The sequence below is a fragment of the Archocentrus centrarchus genome, unplaced genomic scaffold (assembly GCF_007364275.1).
Source record: "Archocentrus centrarchus isolate MPI-CPG fArcCen1 unplaced genomic scaffold, fArcCen1 scaffold_52_ctg1, whole genome shotgun sequence".
Classification (NCBI taxonomy): domain Eukaryota; kingdom Metazoa; phylum Chordata; class Actinopteri; order Cichliformes; family Cichlidae; genus Archocentrus; species Archocentrus centrarchus.
Window position 1 is genome coordinate 367,661 of NW_022060274.1, and position 23,889 is coordinate 391,549.

At 40.8% G+C, this 23,889-nt stretch overlaps 2 protein-coding genes across 2 annotated transcripts in view; one reads left to right on the top strand and one right to left on the bottom strand.

Moving 5' to 3' along the window:
* Nucleotides 1-2,134: 2,134 nt before the first annotated feature.
* cog5 (component of oligomeric golgi complex 5) overlaps nt 2,135-23,889 on the top strand; it is an 83,497-nt gene continuing 61,742 nt past the window's right edge. Inside the window, exons 1-6 of the mRNA XM_030725282.1 lie at nt 2,135-2,195; nt 2,605-2,744; nt 3,369-3,426; nt 3,906-3,960; nt 5,512-5,581; nt 8,205-8,325. Coding sequence (XP_030581142.1) covers nt 2,150-2,195; nt 2,605-2,744; nt 3,369-3,426; nt 3,906-3,960; nt 5,512-5,581; nt 8,205-8,325 — 490 coding nt within the window. The 5' untranslated portion in view covers nt 2,135-2,149. The remainder of the gene's footprint in view (nt 2,196-2,604; nt 2,745-3,368; nt 3,427-3,905; nt 3,961-5,511; nt 5,582-8,204; nt 8,326-23,889) is intronic.
* On the bottom strand, nt 18,008-22,190 carry LOC115777385 (G-protein coupled receptor 22-like). The gene is made up of 5 exons (XM_030725283.1): nt 22,146-22,190; nt 21,600-22,038; nt 20,446-20,590; nt 19,998-20,144; nt 18,008-19,060 (listed from the first exon to the last, which is right to left on the bottom strand). The coding sequence occupies exons 3-5, from the start codon at nt 20,566-20,568 to the stop codon at nt 18,008-18,010; spliced, it is 1,323 nt and encodes a 440-aa protein (XP_030581143.1). The 5' UTR covers nt 20,569-20,590; nt 21,600-22,038; nt 22,146-22,190.

A 23,889-nucleotide genomic window follows, 5' to 3' on the forward strand; every position in this document is an offset into this window, starting at 1 on the left:
ACAAACTGCACACACTTTGTGTGTTTGCTGATATTTGTTTAGCATTTAGAAACGTTGCATTTACCTGCCACACGTTCCTTCATGCTCGCTCCTCTTCAGTAGCGCTAGCTAAGCTGTTTATGTGCCACAGCGCAACTTACGGACTCGGTCCGGCCCGATTATAGCGCTATAAATGATACATTAATTATATGGGTTTGCGTATTTAATCCCTTTGTACGAGATAAGCCCCGATGATGGAGGATACGCCAGTACGATTGTCTCTTATGTGTTATTATTCCTCCATTTAGGCTCAGATCGTTTGATGTTTGAAGGCGCACTGACTGGAAATGCAAACTTCTCTCTGACGTTAAAAAGTAACGAGTCTGTTTGAAAATGTAAGAAGTAGAAAGTACCGATACTTGTGTAAAAATGTAGGGAGTAAAAGTAAAAAGTAGTCAGAAAAATAAATACTTAAGTAAAGTACAGATACCTGAAAAATCTACTTAAGTACAGTAACGAAGTATTTGTACTTCGTTACTTCCCACCTCTGGAAATGGTAGATCAAGCCAGATATAACTATATGATGTCATTATAATGTGATTATATGTGACCATTTGATGTCATTAAGTGTGATTATATATAACTATATGACGTTGTCACAGGGTGGCTCACAGCCCGTAACAACAAATGGTAAATGGACTAGCTCTTACAGTATATAGCGCTTTTCTACTCAATCAGAGCACTCAAAGCGCTTACACAACACGTTTTACATTTACCCATGCACTCACATTCATTCAAGCACTTCCATGTTTCTACTAAGCTAAGTGCTTTTAATTAACTAACATTCACACACATTCATACTCCTACAGGACGGTTGGAGAGCAACTTGGGGTTAAGTATCTTGCCCAAGGATACATTGGCATGTAGCCTGGAGTAGCCAGGAATCGAACCGCTGACCTTCCGATCAGTAGGTGACCTGCTCTACCTACTGAGCTACAGCCACCCCAACAAATGAGGGGAGGCAAAGGTATAGGCCAATCAGATTAGTTTTATTGAAAAGTAAACAAATCAAAAAGAAAGATAAATATGGGATGTGAATATGTCAGTATGTCCTGTGTATGCAGTGTATGAGTGATTGGACATGTATGTGGAAATCTGAATGAATATTGCGACCCAAAACCAAACCAGAACAAAAGACAAACCAAGGTTACCTGGAGGAGCAGAGAGGGGAGAATGATTAGTAGAGCCCTGCTTAAATTAGTGAGTGGCTCCAATTACTCAAGGCCCACCTCTGCCTGCAGGAGCACTGCCCTTGCAGGTCAAAGGAGGGGCCGTGACAATGTCATTATATATAACTATATGATGTTATTAAAAGTGACTATATGATGTCATTTTATGTAATTATATGTCATTATATATAACTATATGCTGTCTTTATATATAACTATGATGTAATTATATATAACTGTATGATGTCATTATATGTGACTATATGATATCATTATATGTAACTATATGATGTCAGTATATATAACTACATGATGTCATTATAAGTGACTATATTGTACGATCAAGGCTGGTATTCCATGATCAAATTCAGTATATTGACAACAAAGGCAGTATTCAACCAACACACTGAGAATTCTAATGAGACAGTAAACATTTTAAGCATAAAAATTCAATGAAAGGTAGAGTTCTAAAATTAAACTAAGAATTCAGAGGTTAAAATAAGAATTCTGATGACACAACCAGTTTTCTAAAATGACAAAGAAATAGAACTGTGACAACAAAGTCAGAATTCTACCAACACATTGAGAATTCTAAGCTCAAAGCCAGTATTCAAAGATCATATTCAGAATTGTGAGAACAATGTCTTAATTCTAGAAGCGCACGGAGAATTCTAATATCAAAGCTAGTATTAAAGAAAGATCAAATTAATAATTGTCAGAACAATGTCAGAATTCTGATTTGGGGGCTGTCCCTTTAACGATTTTCAGCGACACCATGTTTCGCGGTAACGACACTCTTTTGTGTGTGTGTGTGTGTGTGTGTGTGTGTGTGTGTGTGTGTGTGTGTGTGTGTGTGTGTGTGTGTGTGTGTGTGTGGCCCTTTAAGGATCACGCAGCCTCCTGCGTCCGTCACCTTCTACGTCACACGCGGAAGTACCAACATGGAGGACGGTAGAGAAGCTTCCACGAATTCACTTTTGAAAGATGGTAAAATTGGCTTTCTAAACGGCAAACTCGGCGCATTGAAATGCTGTCGTAGATAGTTTGAAGTCATATTATCAAAAGCCTTGTAAAGGTTTAGGAGTCCCGCAGCGCTGAACACTTTCTGTCGCCAGCTAACGTTATTAACATTATTAACCTTTGGTTTTATTGAGATGCATTCATCCATATAAGCGAACCTGGGAGACATTATTGTACAGTTTATTTGGCGAAATTGGTATTTGTGACAAAAATTTAGGAAAACAAGTTGTTGCTCAGCAAGCAGGACTTGCGCTGTTAATGATTTAAGTGTAATGGGACGTGTCTGTTTATGTCTTAGCTGCAATAAGACAGATCCCTAATATGGGAAACCTGTGGCTGCTGGGAGGGTCTTGAAAACATACTGCTGTGTTTGCAGAGTGTTATGCTGATTTCCTGGCAGAGGAATTTGATGTGAAGACATACACGGCTCAGGCCATTCACCATGCTGTTATCGCTGAGCAGCTGGCCAAGCTGGCACAAGGCATCAGTCAGCTGGACAAGGAGCTACACAGCCAGGTACATACTCAACACAACTGGGCCATTGTTTCCCTTAGAGTCAAAACTATTAATGGAGAGAAAAATGCTAAGAATCAGGTGAAAAAGGAGTGATAACTGGCAACTTCAAAACATAAATGATTTAATCCCATGGGGGCAACTGGCCTACAAAGTGAAAGACAGGCTTAGAAGCTGAAAACTGTCATACTGTGTCACTGAGCTTTTTAGTGTTTTCAGATCATAGTGCAGAATTGGATTTGTGTGACTTAGTGAGACAGTGGCAAAATGTGCAACACACTTAGATATTTTAAGTTTTAGATTTACTAAACAGGTCAAATTAGCTCAATTGGTTTGTGTGTTCTTAACATGAAGTTTAGGCCACAGGATGTGAGGCGTGAAATCCAAATGAACTGTAGGAGTGGGATTTCCAGGGCAGCCCACACATAGCAGAAGAACTGGGAGTATGTGCAGTGTTTTGCCCAAAAAACTTTTTAAGGGCAAAGCAGCAAAAATAAATCGAGTTTTGTTTTTGCTTTTGTCACTCTCTTATAACTTTCTTGATTCCGCCCAAGGTAGGAAACATAGTGGAAGGTATGGAAGGCCCCATATTCTCTCCTATATTTATAATATGTTTCTTTTTTCCAGGTTGTAGCCAGACATGAAGACTTACTGGCTCAGGCTACTGGGATAGAGTCTCTCGAAGGTAAACAATAATTTTTCCATATGCTACCATCATAAATTCAACAAATGTCAACTTCTTCAATGGACTTAAATAGATTTTTACCAGTCATAGGTTTCATTGTATCTTTGACTTTACCTGACAGATGTGTGCTAACTCATTTGTGAATAGTTCATTACAGTCAACATTTAATCACTACTTAACAAGCATCAGTGTGCTTTATTACACTGTAAAAACACATCTACTACACTTAAACTGCACAATTTTTCAAATGAGCCTAAACTTTCATCATTAAGAAAATCAATGGATCACATCTTTTGCGGTGGTACCACCAAGAATGCATTTGAATGCATTTTTAGTGGCCTTTTCAACTGCCTGCAATTCCTGCATTTCACCACAAGAGAGAACTAGCATTGCTTGGAATAAGTCTGGTAACAATGTAGCTCTTAAATCAAGTTCAGAGTGGCCTGAAAGAGTAAAATGATGCTGTTTTTTTTTTTCAGGGGTCCTTCAGATGATGCAGACGAGGATAAGTGCGCTGCAGGCAGCTGTTGACAGGTGAATGTGTTTGCCTCTGGCTTTAGCCTGTTGTTAACATGAGATACGTACATACGTTTATCTTTAGTTCTTATACCTTTACATTTACCTGCACATGGCTATTTTAACTACAGTATTGTTCTTTCACAGCCTTTTGACTTCTCTAATGTCATCTAATGTTAGCTGTTAATTTTTAAAACGAATGGATGAACTACGACTACATTTTCTAAAAAAAATGTTTTAATTCCCAAAGCTCACACTTCTTGGTTGAGAGTGAGTTTTTGATCAGCTCATGACTCGAAACCAAAGCTTCTGAGACATCTTCTTCTACTTTTTTTGGACTGTTTTCTTGCCAATTTGTGAGTACGTTATGGGAACAACTTTGTGAATGAGATAATGTGAGAACCATCTGACCTAGGATGTTCAAATTCACATCAGAGATGCAGCTATTAAAAATTTCAGCTGATTTTGAATCTCGTGGCTTTGACCTCAAGGTCAGAGGCAGATGCTTCTCGTTCTGGATTTACACAACTGAACTCAACAAGATGGGACCCAGTATTTCACAAGCCATCCTGGCTTGACTGCTGCCCTTCATATAACCTAACTCTGACCATGAACACCACAGCCACTGTGCACCAGTCCAGCACAGAGCTTTACTGTAGATTTAGACATTATGGCAAGCTTACCTGTTTGTCCTGCACTAACTTCATGCAACCTCTGAATAACACAGTTAGTATACCTCAGTTTATAACTCCGTACAATATACAGAACCAGAATCTGATTCAAAAATATTTCAACTTCCAATTTATTACTGCCACTGCCAGTTCTTATCTTTAAAAATAATCCTGCTTCTTCCTCTCCTGTCCTGTCTCAGTTGGTGTGCAGTAACCGGAAATAAAGTCTTCCCCCAGATGTTAAACCTAAAGTAACGAGTGTTTGAAAATGTAACAAGTAGAAAGTGCAGGTATTTGTGTAAAGATGGAGGGAGCAAAAGTAAAAATGTGTTTGAAAATAAATACTCAAGTAAAGTACAGTTACCTGAAAATTCTGCTTAAGTACAGTAACAAAGTATTTGTACTTCTTTACTTCCCACCTCTGATGACATTGTTATGGATAGTAGTGAGGGATGGTTGACAGGAATGAGCACCACTGAGCACACCTGTCCACACTTGGTGTCACAGAAAGCTTTGCTAACAGAAACAAAAAAGCTAAAACTGTAAACATAATGAGACAAACATGGAACCTGTCAGTATAGCAGAACATGCAGAACACTTTACTGACAGCAGCAAGCTTCACAAACAACACGCTGCAGTACTGATCTGGATACAGCTGAGTCCAAATACGTTGCCCTTTTCTGCTCCATGCTCTCTGATGCCTTCTGCTGATTCTCTGATGCCTCTTTTGGTTCAGTTTTGCCTTATTGTGAAGCACTTTGCTTTTGGGAACTGTTACATTAAATTGTCACTGATTTGTAAAGCATGAAAACACCGTTTGTATGGATATTACAAGATGCAGTTATGAGGAGTTCCAGGCTGTAAAGCTGTGCTGATCAAACCACACATGTCCTTCCAGGATAAGGACAAAGATTGTTGACCCATACAACAAGATTGTGGCAAGGATCACCCAGCTTGCCAGATTGCAGGTAAGTTGCTGAATATGTTTAACACACTTGACATTACATTAATATTGTTTTATAGCTGTGTGAAAGTCTGTCATTTGAAATGGCAGCTCTTATTTTTCATTTGATGCGCAGCTTTCCAAACCCACAGAGAAATCAACACTGTGTAGGAGAGAGGGTCAGCTTTTTGCCTATATGTAGGCAACGTATTTGTTGTGCTGAGTCCCAAGCTGCTGTGTATGCAGCTTTGTGAGAACACACTGGGCTGCACACCTCCTGCTTGTGTAGACGAGGGAAATCATGATTAAACATTGATGAAACAGCGGCTGTAAAAAGGTCAGCGTGATTCGGGGGTCTCTCTCTCTGGGGCTAACGGCACTGTGTTGTGCAGACTTTCTATGTGTGTGCTTGTCTCCGGCTCCAGCTTTTAGTATGAGATGATGTGACTCAGTTGTCAAGTCAGTGAGTGGGGAATCGAAGGCCTTTTTGTGTCCTTTCCAAATTATGATCTTCCTCACTGTTGATTTGTTCACTTGAAACAAAACAGCAGTTGAGTCAGATTCTCAGGCTGTCAGCAGGAACATTTGTTGTGATATTTTTATTTGTAAAAGGGTGACATTTTACAAAGTCTGATTCTTTCCATGGACTTAGCTCTGGGTCAGAAAAACGAAGCCTAAAACCCGTGTTCTGTCTGAGGGTCATCAGTTGGTGATAGCTGTGGGACCTCTGTACTGTAAACACGTTCCTGCTGACTCAGTCATCATTGAATAAAAAAATTAAGTCTCATTTGTAAATTTTGTTCATACTGTTTCTAAAGGGAGGATTATCTGTGGTATATAATCGCACACTCATTGGCTAACAGCTTGTCAATTACATTCTAAGGCCAATCAGCATGCAGTTTTACAGCTAGAACCGCCTCTCCTCGTCACATCCAGTTTTTTTTTGTTTACGAGGCTTCAAAACAGAAAACAGTGGGTGATGAATGGCAGCTGCATCGACGTCTTCCTCTTCATGCTGTGTTTTCAGACATTTCGGTTTCTCATCAGTCTGCACACACAAATATGGGATTTTAATGTTTGTTTGCAAATGTATTAAAAATAATAGGCTGAAATTTCTCATTTACATCAATTTTTAAACCCTATGTTATGACACTGCAATCAGGCTGCGGTGCATTAGCAACCCTTGAGGTCCTTCCTTCAGCTTTATTGAAGTACCTTTTGCCTGATTGAATTCAGTGGGCGTCATTAGGGAAGGGCACAGACAGAAGAGTCGTCCCATCGCTCGGTGCTGTAACCTGACATGAAAGACTCGGTCACACAGGGAACCACAGTCGCTGTTACCATCAGCAAAACTCCACATGAGGGAATAACGTTTGGAAGTGCTCATTCACTCATTTGTGGAATGAAATGCATCGTTAAATCTTATGGAATTATCACACCTGCACACCCCCACTCTGTCCCCCTGCCAACCTTCCTGGCTGTAACCCCGATTACTCTGTATGAATCATATCTTGTGCCTAAAAGTACATATTTGTAAATTGTTACACAGTATGCGAAAACTGGGTTAAAGTCCAACATTTTTAAAATTTATTTTATCCCTGTTTACTGAAATTTCTGGACTGACATAGAAAAAACAGATTTAATTTGTGTTTTTTTTAGTTTATTTTTATTTATGTCACACTGTGTCCATTCTTTGAATTACTGTTATTACACCCCGTCTAGGCATTTGGACCGCAACATGAAAAAGGCATCATTCATCCCCAGGACCCAAACACAAACACTTCTTAGTAAAAACCGCTGATTTATTGGTCACACAGAACGTACAGAGTGGGTTACATCAGGGTGAGCAAAGGCCAAAATACTAAACTAAATATGAACTAAAATCTACTGCAATTTGGCATCTAATCTACCCCAAAATAACCAAAAAAATTTACACAGTCTTACCTCCTAAACTAAGATCGAAACAGGAGAAAACGGCATCACAACCAAAACAGCTGCTCACACCTGCACACTTTCAGGCATAACAGACCCTACACACACGCTCTGCTGTGGCCGGTTGGATACTCGAACGCGGGTGACCTTCTCTTCTGGTCGTGGTCTGTCTGGCATCCTCTATATAGGGCGTGGCCCCCAACCATGGACGAGGTGGTTACCACACCAACCGCATCCAGGCACCTGCACAGACAGATTAGCATACCATACAAATAGCCGAAGAAGTAACGTAGTGTTTAGTAATGATGCAAATCAATAGTTATTTGTAGCACATTTGTAAATTATTAAGCTTCTGATTAAATACCCCACTACATTTACATGAAGACGGCGCGCGATCACGATCCATACCGTGTCATTGCCACAGGCCAAAGATGGTAGAGGGGGCCGGGTCACACCATGATAGCAGAGACATTTGCTGGATGAGGATTTGGGGCAACATAGTCGGTAGTTTCTTTGCAGTTTATGCATGAGAAACTGTTAAGTGTGAAATCAAGATAACAAACATTGGAAAGTGTTGTTCTTGATGCTCTGCTGTCTTTGTATGCACCCAGGATTCTCAATCACATACTGTCACAATGACTGCAATATTTGGTGTAATTTTTCTTGTTAACTCCAGTTGTGTTAACGCCGTACTTTTTACTCTTTTGCTGCTCCAGGGTGCCTGTGACCTGCTGCGGAGGATCATTCGCATCTTGTACTTGAGCAAGAGGCTCCAGGGCCAGCTGCAGGGAGGCAGCAGGGAGATCACCAAGGCTGCTCAGAGCCTCAACGAGCTCGGTAAGGACACGCATCTGTATCACTAAATTTGTGCTTTTTACGTCACAGATCTGTCTACATACCGTTAAGATTAGTAACTCAGTGCTTTCAGTTACTTTCTGTAGGTCAGACATCATGAAACACAAACAGCTGGCTTTTTAAAAAAGAATGAACATGGACACAATCAAACAAGCTTTTAGCAAATCAAATGAACAACAATTTAGACATTTTCAATTTCCTGTGAAAATATAAGCAGCTATGACCACATGTTATATTTCATAAGGTTTCTCACATTTTCCCTTTTGTAACATCTCTAACTTGGAGCAAACAACTGAACTCTTGTCACTTGGAAATTATTTGAAATGGACACAAGGGAAGATGTTAGGTTAAGCAGTGGCAGGTTGCATTCAAGGCAACAGTGTGGATGTGATTGTTGGTCCGGAGGATCAGAGGGGGAGAGGTTTGTATAGCAGCTCCAGTGACGACAGGACCGTTGACCTTTAAATTGGAGGATGACACCTGTTGTTTCAGTTGAAGGGTGCAAAGCATGCTGCTCTGGGATGATTCTGCAGATTAAACACTGTCCAGAACTTCAGCAAGACTCAAACATAAAGCAGTGGATCAGTAGAAGAGTCATGCTTTTCCCAGTTTAGAAGAATTGATGTCTTTTAGATGTGAGACTCAAACAGCGTACAAAATGTAACCGTTCACCTTTCCTTCACCAGTTCACATTTTTTAGCTCTTCCTGTGCTTGTTATGGTGTACTGGAACAGCAGCAAAATGATTTCTTTACAGCCGTGCAGGCACTCTGTCAATGTTCTCAATAACTTTGGCCTAGATCATTACTGCTCCTGTCACTCATCTGACAGATGTTGGATCCTTACTGTGAATCTCAGTGGGCCTCACCCACAGCATGCACAGAAATGTTACTACTACTGTATTACTATTACTACTACTATTACTGGTGCTGCTACTATTGCTACAGCTACTCCTACTAGTAATGCTACTGTTGCTACTCCTGTTACTGTGTCTACTGCTACTGTTGCTACTAGTAGGGGTGGCTGTGGCTCAGGAGGTAGAGCAGGTCAACTACTCATCAGTACTTCAATTTCTGGCTGCTCCAGTCTGCATACCAAAGTGTCCTTGGGCAAGATACTGAAGCCCGAGTTGCTCCCGATGGGTTTGTGTGTGTGAATGTTGGATAGAAAGCACTCAGCTGTAAAGAAAAGTTCTTGTAAGAATGGTAAATGAGGCATGTTATAAAACACTCAGTGCTCGAGTAGAGTAGACAAGCGCTATACAAGAACCAGTCCATTTACCATTTCCTGAAGGTTTCAAGCACAGATCTGGCTGCACACCTCTTAAAGCTCCTACTACTGGGTGGATTTCTTTGTTCAGAAAAGAGTTCCTCCTCTCAGGGTGACAGAGCAGGTGTTTTTTTTGTTTGTTTTTTTTTGTTTTTTGCTTTAGAGGCCAGGTAAACGTATTTTCTTATATGGAGAAATGTGGGTGTGACAGTATGCAGATTGCAGACTGAGCAGGTGCCTTTCGATTTAAAATGATTCTGAAGTTCTAACATGGACGCAGCATTAAGAACAAAAATGTCTGAAGGACTTTAATCATCTTTGAAAGAGTGTGAAGACGGTTCACCCTGCTTTGACTAAGCTCAACACTATTAAGGTTTTACCGTACGCACCACTGCACACTAAATGTTCAAAACAACAGTGGATCACACAGTGTGCAGAGCCATGTGTTCACATTTTACTGCAAGGTCATTGTGCTGCAACTCAACAGTGCACCTTATATAAGAAAGTGCAAAGTGCACACTCAGTCTTTAAAGACCTCTAAACACATTTAAAGTAAATTAGAGGCAGTAACTTTCACAGCTCTGACACAAACTCATGGCAACTAAATTACAAACTTTTTCATGGGGCTGTGTTTTAAAAACACTGTGGCTCTAATTAAGGAAGCTTTATCTATAAAGCAACTTTAACAAATAAAACCACAAATTGCCTGGAAATGAACAACACAAGATCAGACACATAATTACCCAAATCCCTGTCGGAATGCCTGATTCAATGAACTGAAGAAATGAGGGCAGCTTATCCCAGTGTTTCAGAGCCACCACTCCAAAGGTGCGATTTCTGTGGGAATCTGGTTGTTATACTTTAGCATTTCACCCTCTTCACTAGATACTCATTTGCTTCTGCCTCCAGGAGACCTGCCCACCACAAAACAGTTTGTGAGTTGGAAGCTGTTGCTCACAGTTTTACATGGAGGGGCTTATTCAGAGACATGGGGTCACAGGTCCCCTTTTGGTCCAGTACCATGACCTGTTACATGACACATGCTTCTGCATGTGGTACGTTGTGGTGGCAAACATTCATGTGCTTTGAGCTGTCAGTGGTTTGTCAGTGGGCGAAGGCTGTCATAGATCTGATAAGCAATGAGCCGTGAGGTTGACCCCACGTAGTTTAATGTCCTGCTCCAGCATGGACCTACAGAATATAACAATGATCCCTCATTATGAAACTGTTATTCTTTCTGGTCACAAGGCTGACTGTTTGACCCTGGTGCCCTTTGATGTCAGCTCTCCATCACAGCCTTGTACTTATTCTCTCAGTCAGTCTGCATAGCTTTGTAGGCCTGTGTGACCTTCTGGTGTCAGCAGAGGAAAAGTGATAATGATGCATTTCATGTCACTGCCATCAGTATCGGTGTGCTATCATGCACACTACTCTTAGTTATCGCAAGGCCTTAAGTGATACAGAACAGGTTCATGAGGACAAGTATTTTCAGCTGCCTGTGACCACTTCTCATTCCACACTCACACATATATAAACACACACTCACACAAATGCCACTGGCTGCAAAAAGCTGTTAAATGGGGTCAGAGTCCTCAGTGTTCTCCAACACAGCAACAAACGTGTATAGGTGGTACAGGGTCTGCTTGTTCTATCTGCTCTAAAAGGAGCTTCCAACAATTTCTTAAGTGGACTTGACTGCTTTTTATTTTGTTGTGCTTCACATTGTGAGGACCTGGAATCACTGCAGCTGGGTTCAAGAGGGTTGTCTGAAGAATAGCTTAATTTCAAGGGTACTTCCTTTACTAAGAGGTTATCATGTTTAGAAAATCTGTGATTAATCTGTATAACAGCAGAAGTAAACAAGGCCTAGGGTTGTTTAGGCATTTTAGTTTGTTAGTGCATGTAACTGTGGCTGGTTAATTTACAGTGAGAAATACACTATATTGCCAAAAGTAGTCACTCACCCATCCAAATCATTCAGTTCAGGTGTTCTAATTATGTCCATGGCCACAGGTGTATAAACCTAGGCATGCAGAAAGACTGGGTCGCTCTCAGGAGCTCAGTGAACTCCAGCGTGGTATTACTAAATATTCTACAGTCAACATTTAGTGGTTTTATAACATAGTGGAAGCAATTAGGAACAACAGCAACTCAGCCATGCAGAACTTCTTCAACTCACTACAGACCTCCAAATTTCATGTGGCCTTCAGATAAGTTCAAGAGCAGTGCATATAGAGCTTCATAGAATGGGTTTCCATGGCTGAGCAGCTGCATCAGATATTGAGGAACCAGGGCATACTGACGCTAATTTTGCTACTGGAACAAGGATATGGATATGGCATAAGTGGGCCAGAGATGAGAGTAGGGAACTGTTGCTAGTTTGCATGTAACCCTAGTGAAAGGGGTTACATGAAGACGATGTGGGAGCTATGGATTCTTTGACTAACGTCAAAGGAACTAGTAGCTCAGTGTAGTTCTAACACCCACAAGATGCAACTGCTATTGCAACTAGAAATTGACGAGGTACAACACAAATGCTACAGCAAGGGGGAGACAGAACGTCAGGCCAGGGGAGAGATATCATCCCTAAAATCTGAGATTGAGTACAGAGCTCCAAGAACAAGTGGAATATTCAATGTAGCTGACCTGAAAGAGAAGATTGTGGCTAAGCTGGAAACCTGGACCCTCCTTGGCCAGTTACAAAGTACCCTCTGAAAGAAGGTAGTGAATAAATGTGAATGCACCATTATAAGTAATCCGTACTGTGACCATCATTGTAACCAACCAGCTGAACTATACCACAGCAACAGTGATCCTTGAGATGCTTGGCGATATGAACAGCCATGAGGAACAGTACCCTCCATGGAGAAGATTGGAGGCCAGGATCAAGGCAGCACTGAGCACTTGGCCAATTATCAGAACTGCAGAAAGGTGTAATGAACAAAAGAGTGCCTACAACAGGCTATCCATACCTGAGGCCTTAGCAAAGCAAAGACTCACAACCTTGGTTAACTGTTTGAAGAGGTATAACAGAGAGATAGAAGCCAGGAGAATAAACCAGATTGTCACGGTGCGGGGGTGCAGGCCGCGTGGTGTGCAAAGGTGGTGAGGACCCAAAAGCAGAACGCAGGAGATGGTGTTAAATGATGAACCAAAACGAGCCTTTATTACGGCAACAGAACAAAGGGAATGGCAAAATAAACTAAAGCAGCGAAACAAACAAAGGAAACCTATACTGGAAAATAACTAAGGAGGTCTGAAGATCTAGAGAGCACAAGGAACCAGCCACAAGACAACAAGACTCTGACATCTGACCAGGGGAAAACTCAGACAATAAATATACAGAGGAAAGGAGGGGTGAGTGGAAACAGCTGGGGTAACAGGTGAACAGAATAACACTAACGAGACTCAGGGAGGTAAAGCAAAACACAAGCACACAGGACAAGGAACTGTCAAAATAAAACAGGAAGTAACCCAGCATGGTACACACAGACTTGACACATAAGGAGACTGGCACACAGAGGGAATCTAAACATGACTGAACAGAATTCAACAACACCTAAGCTGACACCAGACAGGGAACAACTGAACAGGGAAGACACAGACACCTGAGACACAATGAAGGTAAACACCAGCACACAAGAACACGGGGAGACAGATACACAGAGGAGCACAGACACAGGAGCATAAAGACACAGGAAGATGGGAACCCAGGAAAAGCAGAATAACCTATAATTAACAAAAAACCAAAACAATACAAAACTACAACAACTGATAAACTAGACTGTAAGAAAAACTAACAACCAGAGGATACAACAAAACAGACCATCACTAAAAGAACTCAAAACGCCGGGCCACTGGCCCAGGATCCTGACACAGATGTTCTCTACTGAACCACCTGAGGTGTACTCTCATTGGCAGGGGAACAATATGAGAAGAGTCCCCCCCCCAAGGTTGGAGACAGAGCAATACTGGAAGTGCATATGGGAAAAGGATGCAACACACAACACCAATGCTTAATGGCCAGTGGATCTAAGAGCTGACCACAGCAGCCTCCCTGAACAGGCTCCAGTGACCATCACAGTGGCAGACATCCAAGAAAGAGTCTCACATATTAAGAGCTGGACAGCACCAGGCCCTGACATGATTTACACCTACTGGCTAAAGAAACTAACTGCACTCCATGACACCTGGCAGCACAAATGAACCAGCTGGTAAAGGCTAAGATCCACCCAGAACAACTGACTGAAGGCTGGATGGCCCTGATCTCCATGGATCCCTAGAAGGAACCGGGCCCATCCAACTACAGGCCAATAACCTGCCTCAGCACAACATGGAAAGTCCTGTCAGGCATCATAGCAGCTAAGCTGAGCAGGGACGTAGCTGCTTTTTGAGAATTGAGAATGGAATTGACAGTAACACCAAAGGAGCAAAATACCAGCTACTGGCTCATTGCTCAGTGCTGCACACATGGATCCTGGAATGCCTGGAACTGTACAAGATCAACAGGACCTTAAGAGCCATCATCAGGAGTTCAACTGGGATGTGGAAAACAACACTAGAGGACAACTTCAAGACAATTGAACAACTTACCATCAAGTGCAGGATTTACTAAGGAGTTGCTCTGTCCCCACTGCTGTTCTGTATAGGCCTGAACCCCCTCAGCCAATTAATTAATAAGACTGACTACGGAGAATGAAGCAGGAAGACACAGTCTGAGTTGTGGGCAGAACAGGATTTAAAATAATAATTTTAATATAAATATAAAGCAATGTAAATTTGAATGGCCAGAATACAGCAACGTTTTCCTCAACGCATTAAATAAAATATTAAATTATATTTTTTATTCAAAAATAAAATCAGGGAAAATTTAAATATTTCAAGTTGATGTAAATTTGAAAATTATTCAGGTAAAAACTGTGGTGTGAATTTCTGCACTTCAGTCGGAAAAATGCTGCATAACCTGTGCAGTGTGTCCAGCTTCTCAGCAAAAAGTGGTGGTGGAGACCTGGTTTTATTTATTTATTTATTTGGACAATCACAAGTAATCACGCTATCTGTCCCTGAAGCTGCAGGTTTAACGCATTATGATGCTTCATTATATCCAATCCACTCTCTTCCCCACACGTCGCAGGCCAGGAGAAGATTACCTCCCATGTCAGCGATCAGGTCACTGTACACTGTACTTAAGTAGAATTTTCAGGTATTTGTACTTTACTTGAGTCTTTACTTTTCTGACAACTTTTTACTTTTACTCCCTACATTTTTACACAAATATCTGTACTTTGTACTCCTTACATTTTCAAAACAGGCTCATTACTTTATGTTTAACATCTGAGGGAGGTTTTTATTTCACACCACTGCAACCTCAAACATCATAACCAATTTGAATATTAAAGGTAATCCTGTTGGTGCTTATCAGGTACAAAGACATGACCAAAACCATATAATTTAAAGCTTACATGACATAATCTTTAAATCAGATATTGGATCTGTATGTGGTGTGAAGTTATGTTTTTCATATTGTGAAACATCCTGCCAAACAAACTGAGGTACACCAACTTTGTGTTATTCAAAGGTTGCCTGAAAATACTCGTTAGTTTATTCTGGTTAGTGCAGGATAAACGGGTTAGCTTGGCATACTGCTTTGAGTTTACAGTAAAGCTCTGTGTTGGAGTGGTGGACATTTGCTGGGGTGTTTGTGGTCACAGGTTACATCAAGTGCTACTGAAATGAATTTGAATTTAAGCTGATGATGCTGAGATTCCACCTTCATACCAACTATATGCTGTCAGTATAAAGACAGTATACTGTCAGTGTAGAGGATGGAATACAGCCAGGATACCTCGTGAAATACTGGGTTCCATCTTATTGAATTCAGTTGTGTAAATCCACAAAGAACAGCAGCAGCACAGGTCAGCTGATCACAGCCTCAACACAAAGAAAATCTACTGGAGAAATGAGAAATTATAGAAATTATTCAATTCAATTTTATTTATATAGCGCTAAATCACAACAAACAGTCGCCTCAAGGCACTTTGTATTGTGAGTAAAGACCCTACAATAATACAGAGAAAACCCAACAGTCAAAACGACCCCCTATGAGCAGCACTTGGTGACAGTGGGAAGGAAAAACTCCCTTTTAACAGGAAGAAACCTGCAGCAGAACCAGGCTCAGGGAGGGGCAGTCATCTGCTGTGAGGGGGCTGAGGGGAGAGAGACAGAGATGAATAATAACTAATGATTAAATACGGAGTGAGGTATAAACAAAGTAAATAAGGTGAATGAAAAGAAACAGTGCATTATGTGAACCCCCCAGCAGACTAGGCCTATAGCAGCATAACTAAGGGAGGGTTCAGGGTCATCTGATCCAGCCCTAACTATAAGCTTGATCATAAAGGAAAGTCTTAAGCCTAATCTTAAAAATAGAGAGGGTGTCTGTCTCCTGAATCCAAGCTGGGAGCTGGTTCCACAGAAGAGGGGCCTGAAAGCTGAAGGCTCTGCCTCCCATTCTACTCTTAAGTATCCTAGGAACCACAAGTAAGCCAGCAGTCTGAGAGCGAAGTGCTCTGTTGGGGTGATATGGTACTATGAGGTCTTTGAGATAAGATGGGGCCTGATTATTCAAGACGTTGTATGTGAGGAGAAGGATTTTAAATTCTATTCTAGCTTTAACAGGGAGCCAATGAAGAGAAGCCAATATGGGAGAAATCTGCTCTCTCTTTCTAGTCCCTGTCAGTACTCTAGCTGCAGCATTTTGGATCAGCTGAAGGCTTTTCAGGGAGCTTTTAGGACAGCCTGATAATAATGAATTACAACAGTCCAGCCTAGAAGTAATAAATGCATGAATTAGCTTTTCAGCATCACTCTGAGAAAGGATGTTTCTAATTTTAGAAATATTGCGCAAATACAAAAAAGCAGTCCTACACATGGTAAATGGTAAATGGACTAGTTCTTATATAGCGCTTTTCTATTCAGTATGAGCACTCAAAACGCTTATACAACACGTTTTACATTCACCCATGCACTCCCATTCATACAAGCACTTCCATTTTTACGAAGCTAAGTGCTTTTAATTACCTAACATTCACACGCATTCATACTCCGACAGAACGGTCGGAGAGCAACTTGGGGTTAAGTATCTTGCCCAAGGATACATTGGCATGTAGCCCGGAGTAGCCAGGATTCGAACCGCTGACCTTCAGATCAGTAGGTGACCTGCTCTACCTACTGAGCTACAGCATATTTGTTTAATATGTGCATTGAAGGACATATCCTGGTCAAAAATGACTCCAAGATTTCTCACAGTGTTACTGGAGGCCAAAGTAATGCCATCCAGAGTAAGTATCTGGTTAGACACCATGTTTCTAAGATTTGTGGGGTCGAGTACAAGAACTTCAGTTTTATCTGAATTTAGAAGCAGGAAATTAGAGGTCATCCAGGCCTTAATGTCTTTAAGACATTCCTGCAGTTTAACTAATTGACTAATTGTCATCTGGCTTCATTGTGAATTCTTTTCCTCACGTTGAACCAGTGCAGCCAATCTTAGAGTTCCCCCACCTGATGAATTCCACTTTAACCCCCACTTTATCTAGTGCTTTACAGAGCTGCACTGAAAGACAGCACAGAGGAACTAATCATGCCATGCACATCATGCACATTAGGATATGTCCTAGGGTTATGACATAGCTGCGGCGTAGATTTCCAGCTGAAACATAAATCCCCAGTTACTCAGCTTCTGTATCCAGTTCCAGGTGGAGAATCAGCAGGCACACTGACACATGTTGTGCCATTGGCTGTTTATTACAAATGGTGACAGACAATTTCAAAGTACTGTATGACTGTACACAGATATTTGTCTCATACTGAATTATATTTACCAGAGAAAAACACACATTTCTGCCTAGATGCAGATTTATTAACTAAATTGTCCTTGATGGCACTCCACAACATTCTACAATAAATAGCAATAAATTATCTTCTTCATGTATCTATGACACCTATTTTGAGACTTTTTTTGAGTTAAAAAAAATCAGTATGCAGTCCTTGAACTCCAGCTACTGGTGGTTTCCCCTATGAGGTGATGTGTATAGTAAGGAAACCCTTCTTCTTTTTCTAATTATTCCTTTGTTCTCAGGAAGCACAAGCTCTTTGACTCTTCTGAGGTCAGCGTTTTAGTACAGATTTAGTAAGCTGCTTGAAACATATGCAGTCCATTGTTTAATCAGAACACCATTTTAACTTTTTTTCTGCCACTTTTTCTTCTAAATAATTTCCACCTCCCCGTTTGTATAAGCAGTACTGTATTATGCCCCTCAAGCTTTCTGCCTTGGTCCATTACTGCTTTCTGGACTGTAGTCTCTATATTTGACATATTTACATTTGAACTAACTCCATTACTCTGCTTCCTGTGAACATAGACATTTTTGTCTGGCTTCTGTATCCTCAAAGGTGACCTTCTTGTTTCTCCTGGGGTCAATCCATGAATTATGTATGACCACATTGTTTGGTGTAGGGTCAGCTTCAACAACAGACACCACCCTCTTCTTCATCTTGCTCTTCAAAACCTTTTGGAACTTCTGCCGTGTGAAGGCATAGAGGAGTGGGTGAAAGATGGTGGTTCCATAGGCCATCACTAGGAAGCCCAGGCGGAGGCGAACAGTCAAATCACTGGGTCCAGTGCTGAGGATGATTGTATTAAGTACAGTTATTGGAGTCCAGCAAAATAAGAACGTGGAAATGATGAGAAGAGACATCCTGAAGACTCGTTTCTGCCTCTCCCTTCTCTCTCGATGACGCTTCACTGCTCGTCTCAGTGCGATGATGACAGACACTGATGCTCGCATGCCCAAAGGTGCATTTCCACCTGCTCTGACCCCTGTACTGCTTTGTGAAACTTCAGTGGACTCTGCTTGTGTTGCAGTGCTAAGAGAGATGGTATTTTTGCTCTTTTGTTTCTTTTTAGGTAAGTTGTTCTGAAAGCGTGTTCCGATGCGAATGTTGAGAGCCTGAAGAATCTTGTAGTAAGTCACCAGCATTACTACAGCTGTAAAAAAGAATATGGGAATCTGTGCTAGTAAGTGATAGTACAGACCGAGTTCTGTGTAGTACTCATTTGTACGAGCCACCGTCACCACTGTAGTCTGGTTCACAAGATCTGAACCAGACCTGATGAAGAAGCCTACTTCCATGAATGGAACAAGGAAACTGAAGAAGGATAAAGCCCAGATAGATCCCAGCAGAACCACAGCTCGGCCCATTGTAAGCACACGGTTTGCTGGACGAACCGAGATGTCATAGCGGTCCACAGTGATGGCTAGGACGTTAGCAGCAGTTGCTACACTTGCAAAGGAGACGCAGGCCTCATGGAAACAGCAGATCATGGCTGTGTCCTCCTCCAATGGAATTAACACCACCACAGTTGTCAGTGGGATGCAGCACACACACACCTGGAAGCAGACAGGAAGCCAGGTCATGCATTCTGTTTGATTTTTATCTGATGTAGAAGTGGTGGAGGACAGGGTTGTTATAGTTCTGTGTTAGTTTTTTTTTTCTGTCTCAAGACCAGTTTTTATTTTTATTTCAGTTAAAACATTTTTTTCACAATTCATTTTCTTTGGTGGTTGCCAACTTTAATTCAATAAGGTTTACTGCTGCTTTCAGTCTCTGAATCCATTCACATGCTTCTTGTCATCCATCTGCATGTAATGCTAATAATGCACATCTGTGCAGGAAGCTTCTCTGGTTTGTATTATGTTTTTCTAAGGTACTTCAGAATCTGTTGTTACCATTTAAAAGAAGGATATTACCTAGGAATATTACAAATGCTGCATTATTGATGGGCTCATTATGATTGGTGGTAATCCAGTCCACATGTAGGTTCTTCCCTGACAGAACCATTATACTAGACTGCACTCTTATAAAACCAATAGTACTGTCTTTTCTGGCATCTGACGTCATCATTCAGATGGCAGTGATGTGAAACATAAACACGGTCATGATTCAGTGGTAAACCATAGTGCTCTGAAGTCCCTTTTAGCAGCTGGCACTGATGCTGGTGTTAGTGTAAGTGATGATCACAGCAGAGGATTCGGTGTTGGCCTGCTTCAGTAGGAAGATTTATCCACCATCATTAGCACTGAGTGCTGGAGCAGGTAACGCCAGTGTGTACAAAAGTAAGGGAGCTTCTTGTTAGATTACTTATTGATGGAGTTATTGATATATGGATGGTAGACTTGATAAGCTAGTTGCCTGACACAGTACTTGTAGTGTACTGAGTGCAAGCAGAGCTAAGAGGCTGTTTGTGGAACAGATGAAGCCTCACTATCATAGAATGTGCCATTAAGTCACTATTGACCAAAATAATTAAGAGAGATCAGTACTCACCAACACATCAACCACGTGTAGGTTCATGGTGATGATGTTGGAGACGGAGCTGATGAGGTTCTGCTTCATGCAGTAGAGGACCAGCACAGTAAGGTTGGAACTCAGGCCCAAAATGATCTCCAAAAGCAGAAAGCCTGTCAGAGAAGCCTGTCAACAGAAGGATGGCGGAGGCAGTGATGCTGTTCACTGAGAAATTTCATCTTTACAGAAGTTTCATTGCTTATTTTTTAAAATATTATTATTGGTAACATAGATAGTAAATGATATAACTGAAAGCTGATAAAAGAAGATGATGTAAGAAGACTTCAGATGTTTAACAAAAATCATAATTTCATCACATAAAAGCAACTGTATTAGAAAAATTAGTTTTATGAAGAGATTTAAAGGAGGTCCGAGAGCCCGATCTCTGAATGCAATCTACGATGTGTAGATAAAACTGTACCAGTACCTGGAAGCTGATGGGATATATTGGCTCAGAAGAGCTCATGTCAAGATCATAGGGGTCAGCAGTGTCAAGCACAGTCATGTTGCTCATGGCGGCTGCAGAGATCAGCACTGAGGACGTGTGCATTATCTTGATGGGAGGAAGAGGCCTAGAGAGTAGTTTGCACAAAAACAGACTGTTCAGAAGTGTGAAACCTTGTACATTAAACTGTTTACATCTAAGATTTGTTCAAGTGTCATCAGACTAGCAACCTTGCAATGAGCACTGCCCTTGCTTCTAGTGAAGAGTGGATTGCAAACAGGGTTTTGATAGGCACTTGACTTTAAACACATGGCATTCACCTTGCTTGACATTGCTACTCCAGGACCATTTAGTGCCTTTGTGCTTGTTGAAAATCTAATTGAATTCATATAACCTACAATAGAAATCAAGTTATCAAATCAAACGCAGCCAATCAAAGCAGTCTTTAGATGGCTGGAGTCAGTGTTGAATTTGATGCTGACAAAGACTGAAAACATGATGTAGCTGTTATTAAGAATATGCACATCAAATACATGCACTATATTTTCAATGTTAATGCATTCCCACTAATTATGAGTTTGGGCTCGAACATTTCTAACACTACAGAAGGTGTGTTATGTTGAAAAGCAGAAAGGCTTAAAATGATTGTACAATTGAGAAGGACAGATGTGTGGTAATGGACTTATAAACACCAATCCTTTTACCTAGATAAGCATGCCTGTGTTGGCCAGATGTGCGAGGGTATGACAGCAGGCTGGGTGTGAACTCGAGTTTTTTAAAATTTCTGTGCAGCTACTTTTGTTGTTTTCCATGTTTCCAGCCAAGTGAAACATTGAGTGAAAGTGAGATTTCTGTATGTGTCTGCGCCTCTTTTGAGTGTTTCTGTTTTGATTGAGTATAAAATATCTGAACACAAGTGCTGCCTTCAACACTTGTGTTCATTGAGGACATTGTTGCACCGACACTCTAAATGGAAGATGTGAAAACATAAATTTGTCTTTCTTTTTATTGTTTAAAAAGAAAGCCAGCAAGTTCTTTAAGCTTAAGACTTGTAGCTTTCTTATTGATCCTAAATAAGCCAAATGCTACAGTACTGGACTGTAGATTTATGGAGGTGACATCAGGGTTAAACTCACCACTTCCTCCCAGCAGTGTCCTCTCCAGCTTAGCAGCAATTGAAGTAGCCACAAGGAACTTGCTGGAGCATGTCAGACCATTCCACCATATTTTATCCGTTTATTTTGCAGCATTCCTTCCGTGTGCAGATTGAAATTTTACACACTATGAAAAGTCTTCTGTTAGCTTTAGCTTTAGGGATGCCGATTCCAGTTAGCCAATGGTGAAAGTCTGTGCTCATGGACCCCTCATTGTGATGCATGTGGTTTGCGCAGTGAACTAAGATCAATGCTGTCTTTCATGTAAAGCTCTGTCCTGTCATTGTCCATTGTGCTTGAACTGTTGCCTTCAGTGTCATCTCTGCCTGAAAATGATGCTGGCACCAAAACAATCCTCCTCTCACCACTACTTCAGCTTTTCAGGATGCCTTTAACTTTCTGTGTGGAGATTGTGGAAGTCCTGTTAAGGTCCAAAGCACATGTCAGATTTTGTCAGGTTCTCATATTTTTAAAAACACTGGAGGGAGAAAGTTGAGAATACAAAATGGTGAGAAAAAAGGTTCTGACGTAGAAGTTAGCATTAAATCCTCATGGTCCAAGTATGAGTAGAGCTCCACCAAAGGTCCAGGATCTAGATACAGTCACGTCACTCAGATGGACCCATCCACTGCATTCGTACTCCTGGTTTGTCCTTCACAGACTGGAAGAGAAGAATTGATTAAAGCAGAGAATTTTTCCATGTCCCTGTCATCATCATTTTCACGCCCTTCCTCTGTGCTTTTTTTCATTCCATATGATACTACAGTAGCAAAAGATGAAAGATTTTTTGTTACAAATTATGAAATAAAGAAATGTTTCCCTCTTGGTCTGCAGGTTGCATCACGCCCATCATCTAGCTTAACCTGTCGATTATCCTCTAACACGTGGCCTGCTCCCTCTGCGCTCTTGTTTGTGTGTCTGTGCAGAATTTGTGTTTAATCAGTTTTTGATGCCTTGCCTTTTGTCTTTGATGGTTCTCATCATGTGGTGTTCACCAAATGAGTGCTGAAAACTGTGAACTGGTTCTCTGCAGACTGTCTATAAGTGTATGAAATGACACGCTGGCTTGGTATTACAACAGACCACAGGCTGTCAAGTACTAAATGCTGGCGTTGAATATCTGGCTAGATTCATTGTCTCTATAATGGTCTATATAATTCCTGATATAGATTATAGATTAAAATTTGCTCCATACAGTGAGAAATGTCTTTTACTTACAGCTGAATAATTAACCTTTGTGTGTGTGTGTGTGTGTGTGTGTGTGTGTGTGTGTGTGTGTGTGTGTGTGAGCAGAGTTTTAAACTACAAGGCTGTTTTCATGTTTTGAAAATTTGTGGCATGATGGCAGCCTTAGTCTAATATCGTGTGTGCGTGCGCGCCACTTTACGTTTTTGAAATACTTCAAATATCTCAGATACACAGTATTTTTGTATGCTTGATAAATGTTTGGAGATCTTAACTACACAAAACTAGTCTCTGTTCTTAAGAAGCCGGTAACGTCCCATCCTTTGGAACACCTACTGTTGTCAGCACGCCTACCAATTTCTGGCAAACGGCCCAGGCTGCATTAACGTCTATAAAAGGATACCAGGTCTGTGCAAGGTGGTGGTGTCAGCAAGGCAACTATTTCATTAAAGCAATAAATTATTTTTCATTTATTAAGCAAAATTAATCAGATTTAGTTTGCAAAATGTAAGGACGGTTCTACTTTTTTAAGATGCTTGTAAATCAAATCTTTGTTAATAGCAAGTTAAAACAAGGATTTTGAAAATCTCAAGTACTTGGATGATGATCAGTATTTTCTGATCAGGCGCATTGAAAAACCATCAATAATGACAGTAGCTGTTTGCTGTGGCTGTAATCATTTGATGTGGTAAAGAAATGTAGTTGTGAGCTGTGACGGACTTTTTCTCAGTATATTTATTATCTTTATTTATTCTCAGACATAAACATGAGGATAAATTTATTACCCCCCCCCCCCCCCCACAATGAAATTTAAAGTTGTTTTTTTTTTTTTTATCAAAATTTTCACAAGTGCTGTTTTCAAGATTTTCAAGATAGCATTTCTAAACATACTTTTCTTTATAAAGTATAAATTATTTATATTTACACACAATAACAGAATTATTTCAGAAAAAAATACAGTATTATTAGTCAGTATTATTAGTCCACAATAGTCATCGCGTAAACCACTGCTGTACAGTGATGTGCTTCAACTTTGTAATGTTCAAAGCTTGTAAAATCTAATTTACACACAGTATAAAAGCAAAAC

Bases quoted from the DNA above. Each gene is read 5' to 3' on its own strand.
- LOC115777385 (XM_030725283.1), bottom strand. From the start codon at position 20,568: ATGCACACGTCCTCAGTGCTGATCTCTGCAGCCGCCATGAGCAACATG. The intron at 20,145-20,445 runs GTACTGGTACAG...TTCTGTTGACAG, and splicing joins TATATCCCATCAGCTTCCAG to GCTTCTCTGACAGGCTTTCT. The intron at 19,061-19,997 runs GTGAGTACTGAT...GTCTGCTTCCAG, and splicing joins TACACGTGGTTGATGTGTTG to GTGTGTGTGTGCTGCATCCC.